At 41.0% G+C, this 5,855-nt stretch overlaps 1 protein-coding gene across 1 annotated transcript; it reads right to left on the reverse strand.

Annotated features, from left to right (window-relative positions):
* On the reverse strand, window positions 1-4,218 carry LOC115756621 (disease resistance protein RPV1-like). Its single transcript, XM_048276098.1, has 5 exons — window positions 3,479-4,218; window positions 2,471-3,063; window positions 1,863-2,344; window positions 1,456-1,743; window positions 1-1,340 (listed from the first exon to the last, which is right to left on the reverse strand). The coding sequence occupies exons 1-5, from the start codon at window positions 4,081-4,083 to the stop codon at window positions 567-569; spliced, it is 2,742 nt and encodes a 913-aa protein (XP_048132055.1). The 5' UTR covers window positions 4,084-4,218; the 3' UTR covers window positions 1-566.
* Between the last annotated feature and the right edge of the window lie 1,637 nt (window positions 4,219-5,855).

Genomic DNA, 5,855 nt, shown 5'->3' on the forward strand with positions numbered 1-5,855 from the left:
AAAAAGACAAATTACATGCAACAAACTCAATAAATTGAGACACATGAAAAAAAAAAAAAAAACAGAACTTACTAAAGTCACCCCTGCCAATCATGTGACGGAAAGGAAGAGAAAACAGAACCAGTTGCGACAATGATGGAACAGGTGAATACGAAAATGCTCACATAGTTTGACATAAAGTACAGCATATTAAGATCACAAACACGAGGAGTAAATTGTGAAGAGTAGCGTCTTTCCAAACGCGAGACCTCTCTTTCTTTGTTGAATAACTCGCACTTCGAATGTTCTACAGATGCTTCAAGTTCAAGCTCTTTAGAAAGATAGCTCGATGTCATTCACGCACACTGATGCAAAAGTCAATGGCTTTGACATCAATAGGTATGTTTCTGAAGAGCTTGAACTCGAAACATCTTTGGAACAATTTGAAGTATGAATTGTTCCACAAAGAAAGAGAGATCTTGTATTTGTAGAGACACTACTCCTCGTCCCTTTGTTTTGTGTTCTGGGAGACACAACTCTTCTTTTGACTGGTCCGAGTCTGCCTTTTCCTTTTGAGCTTGGAGACACTAGTCTTCACTTCGAGCGATCCAAATAAACTCATCGACGCCAGGATCTAACTCAAGGATGTGGAGACAAAATTGCGTGGCATCTCTGATGAGCACTCGAGAAATTTCTGTGCCTTTTAATCTCAAGATTCTCAAAGAAAACAATCTCGTAATGTTGCAAATTCCCTTCAGACTTGCGCAGGTGAAATCCAACTCTTTAAGCTCCTTAAGAGCTTCGATGGCTTCAGGAAATTCTTCGACAAAAGTACAAGCCATCTTCAGCACTTGAAGTCTTTCGCAATGCTTGACACATGGAGGCAATTCACTAATCAAGGTGTCCGACAGGTCCATTTCCTCTAGCTGACCAAGCTCTCCAAAGACATGCGGAAGTGTGTTTAGCTGATTGCATCCTCTTAAGAAAAGCTTCTTAAGATTCTTCAAAAATCCAATGGAATCAGTGACTTCACGCAATTCTTCACAATCGCGAGCACTAAGAGTTTCAAGTACTGGCAGAGCGCCTTCCTCGAATTGAAGTGTTTTAATGCTAGTTCCATCGAGGAGAAGCTCTTTCAATGCTGTCATGGAACTCAGTGCTCGCGGCAAATCATTAACCCATTTGCAACCCTTCATGTTGAAGGAAACTAAATTCTCAAAGTTAGAATTGGCTGTATTTAACTCTAAATGCAGACAACCTTCGAGGATCAAGCACTTTAAAAGTCTTGAGGCAGGGATTTCCATAGATGCCTGGGCCCAAGTACATCCTTTTAGGCTCAAGACTTCCAATCTCGGAGCCCTCTGCAAAAACCACATGATCATATGTTTATTTCCTACTTCATCTATAACTCTAAAGATAAATTTTGCAGGGCACATTTGCACATAAAAGAAGTGCACAAGCACAAATAAGCCTTACCTGCATCAATTGCCGCCACTGTTGCAAGGTCAACTGGATTGGGCTTGAAGATAAGTTGAGAATTACTAGGCCTTCCATGCCGAATGCAAACAACTGACCATTATTTTTGCATCCACACCAATCAAGCCATTTTAGGTTCGGAAGAATATTCTCACGACCTCCGCTAATGTCGACATTGTCCAACTCAAGAAACCTCAGATTCCATAGACGATCAAATAGTGCATCACCATCTTGATTAAAATTGGAGGCTACACGAAGAGCTTTAACCTTGTTGGTACCCTGCCAATACTTTAAAAACAATGGAAGTGTGAAATTCAAACAGAGATATAAGCAATGAAACTATAATATCATCATCGTATCTAGAGAAAAACTTGGCAAGAATACCGGAGAAATTTCAGTGTTTTTACCCGCATTTGATGCAACATTGTTTGGACATCTTGGTGATCCCACAACCTGCTGCGCCCCTCAGGATTATCAGGATTTTCATCTATGACAAGTTGTCTTCCCAACAATTTTAGTTGGTTATGCATCAAAAACTCATTTTCTTCTCCTTTTCTTAGTAAAGACATATTTTCAAGGAGATCAACGTTCTCTCGAGGCTCCCATTCAAGGGCAGTCCACATATAACGGGGGATTGTCATCTCAACCCCAGTAAAAAAACATGCTATATCAAGGAATATATTTCGTGCGTTCTGGTAGTCACTCAGACTATCAAGGTGTTTCTTCAATATTATTCTCACGCATTCTTTCGGCCTCCTTCTTAAAGCAGCCAAAGTCTCCTTCCAATGGTCATAGCTCTTCTCACGCAAATGTCTTCCCGCCATTTCAATAGAAAGAGGAAGATATTCGACGGCACAAGTAATGTCACTTGACAAATTTTCGTAGACCTCTCGGGGAAGATCCCGCGGAAAATCGGGCTCATAGAAGGGGGATTGTGGAAAAGCGTGCTTATAGAAAAGTTGGAGAGCATGGTCTCCATCCAAAGGTAGAACCTCATGGTCCTCGATAAGATTACCTTGGTTTTGTTCTGGACCCTGATTCCTGTAAAAGTCAATGACATGTCTTTTTCTGGTTGTGAGGATGATCACGCTGCCCTCACCAAACCAAGTTGGCTTCTCAGCCACGACGTCATCGTCATCCACATCCACATCGTCTAGCAGAATGAGAACTCTTTTTTTGTGGAACATGTTTGGTATCGCTGCGGTACCTTCAGTGGAGGATTTCACTTCTAGACATAATCCTCCTCCCTTGAGCTCACGAATCAACCTATTCTGCAGAGATAACCCCCCAGCACGCGCAAACTCATGCCGAACATCTTCAAGGAAACTACAACCTCCCCTCGAACCTTGAAAGAAGTGCTTGATTTTGTGGAATACCACCTTCGCAAGAGTTGTCTTGCCAACACCGGGCATACCCCGCACTACAAGCACCCTCCTCCCAGTAATCGGCAGCCTTTTGGGGACTCCATTTTGATAATAGAAACCAAGCTTTCGCATCATTTCTGGCACGTCTCTGTCTATTCCAACTAAATTTCGAGTCACGTCTTCCTCAACAATCCCCCTCGAGAGTTTCCAAATATCGCAAATGAAAGCATCCAGTTTTTGAAACCTACAAAATGAGAAACGGAGTTTGCCTTTATTCTTTTTCCTTTACTCTTTTATATATATATAAGGGGCGAGGAGAGGTGACCAGCGGTGGCGACTCCCTCTTGACGTGACAATAAGGTCCCAGATCGGTTATGCAATGGTTTGGTTTCCGGAAAGGTACAGAGGGCACTGGTGACATCAATCAACCAAGAAGAAGAGGAAAAAAAAAAAAAAAGAGGAGTACTACAGAGAGAAGACAATACGATATACACGCTAAACATTGCGATTAAAAAGGCAAGAAAAAATCAGGATCTCCAGAAGTTCACTGGATCCTAGAGAGAGCGTGGTGAGCATCTTAATAGACAAGCCAACTCTCCTATCTTTTCTTTCTGCAAGCTAAACAAGTAAAGCAACATCAATCCAGCCATCCCACTTACCCGTCGAAGAGATCCGTGTAAAACGGTCCGCCAGTCTCTGCCAAAGCAGCCTCCAGAGCAGCCTTCGTGTTTTCCGGTCCCTTTCGAACACCAATTATTTTCAGAGCAGCCTTTACTATACCACCAATCTTTTCCAGAGCATCCTCTAGAGAAGTCTCCAGAGCAGCATTTTTGAATTCCGGTCCACTGATACCACCAATCTCTTTCAGAGCGTTCCTCCACGCTTGGATGATTGGCTCGGGATTACGGTTTTTGCGCTTATGCTCTTGGAAGGACGTTGCATATGTTCCCCCCTGGTGTTTAACAATCTTGGGCTCGACAAAGAAGAAAATGGGACGAATTTCTTTACGCAACTCCACCATTTTGGCCACTTCCGTCAGGCAAGCTACGCTGGAAGCAAAGTCCAGGGAGAAGATTGGGACACAGATGTCGGAATTCTGGATGGCATTTATGAACTCGTCACTGATATTTTGGCCGAACTCGATCTCTTCGCGGTCTAGGAATGTCGTAATCCCCGCACTTGTGAGCCGGTAGTGGAGGTAGCTGGCCAAGTTATTGAATGTATCTGGTCCTCTGAAGCTGAGGAACACTCGATAGTTGATCATTGGAACACGAAAATCTAATTGCAAAACAGACTGCGGCTCAAATGTAGATGAAGATCAAACTTGATTGAAGTCGTGAGAGTTCACAAATCAGAGTTTGGAGCGTTCACCTCATTACCCCTCTTATAGTCGGAGTCTTAGTCTTGAGTCTTGCCCCGAAGACTTGTCTACTTCTCTCTCTTCTTTCCTTTTTCTTTTATTCGCTTCGAAGTTTTCGGCAGTTCCATCCTCCAATCACCCCCGAGGGAAATGATTACACTGCCAAAGCATTTAGGAATATTATCATATCATTTTAGAATGTATATCAAATAGAATTTGAACGATGGTTTCATTACGAGTTTTACGTAGCTGTATCTTCTTATTTTGCAACAGACCTTTGCACTTTTTGTCAAAATACACCGACAACTTACTCTCTCTAATCCAGTTTTTCTTTTTCTTTTGGCTCCGACCAAAACAAAAAACACCGAGTTTTTGTTGTTAATGTATATTTTTTGGTTGTGTTTTTTGTTTTCGTTTTTTGCTTTTGTGAATCGATAATTAACTTATGTTCGACTTTATCCCAAAAATAACCTGGAATTGACCACCGTGTCCCAACCAAACAGTGTTATGTATGTCCTCACACAAAAAAAGACATATGAATAGGATAATTCATATTGGGCTCCTTCTAATTTAATAGTTTCCAATTAGTCTAATTTGGTATTTGCAAAGAACATTGCTCTTAGGCGATTTTCAATTCTTCCATCTCTACGTCGTTCAATTGGGCTCAATGGAAAAATTCTGCTTCTCTTTTGAAAACTAGTCGGAGTTGAGATGGCCAAGGGCTTGGTTGGAGTGATGACGTGAAGTTTCGTAGTGGTATATAACTTTTGGGACGTTTTGTTTGGAATATACATCTAACTTGGAAAAAAGGAAAATCCTAGTTAAAGCCCACCGGAAAGACGAATGAGGATTATTAGTCCGGCAAAGAACCAACGTTCGAAGTCTTCCAGAATAGGACAAATTAGGATTAATTAAGAAATAATTGACATTGACAATCTACCATCTGCGTGAAGAGAAGATAAATGAGGATTAGTTAGGCAACGAGGAACATTCAAAGTCTATCGGACGAAAAATTTGGATCGGGATAACCAAGAAAATTTTAAAAAAAATTAAAATAGTGTGAAGTGACGGTTTTGTCATTGCTAATTTAATACTCTTCCTACTTGCAAGTGGTCTATGCGAGTTTTGTGGACAATACTTATGCGAACTAGTTTATTATTAGTTTAACACAATGCTCTAGATTAAGCACCAGCCATGAATTAACCTCCTCCATTTCTCGCCTTTCTAACCTCCTGTACCGAAAAAAAAAACCTCCTGTACCGACGAAAGTTGAACGAACACCGCACTCGCGTCCTTTCACGTCGTTTGTACCGAAATTACATCAAAGGACTGTTTTTCGTGTACGATAACGAAATATGCTGGTATTACCTTCATAAATCTGTGCCAAATTGCGTCGCTGGATCCGACATCCTTGTCCAATGGCTGTCGATAGGAAGATAAATTTAAATACAATACCTAATTGGATTTTGATTTTTTCTTTTCATCTAAACTCGGTGTTCCGAAAATAACTTGGCTTATTCTTATTTAACTGGATCCCAACAAAAATTATTGAGAATACTGGCTCCTAGAACGTAACATGATAACGATCCAAACCACAAACAAACAGGAACATGTTGTGCTGTACGAGAATTTCCAAAAGACATGGACTAAAGAAACATTAAAAAAAAAAAAAAAGA

The sequence above is a fragment of the Rhodamnia argentea genome, chromosome 3 (genome assembly GCF_020921035.1).
Source record: "Rhodamnia argentea isolate NSW1041297 chromosome 3, ASM2092103v1, whole genome shotgun sequence".
NCBI classification, from domain to species: Eukaryota; Viridiplantae; Streptophyta; class Magnoliopsida; order Myrtales; family Myrtaceae; genus Rhodamnia; species Rhodamnia argentea.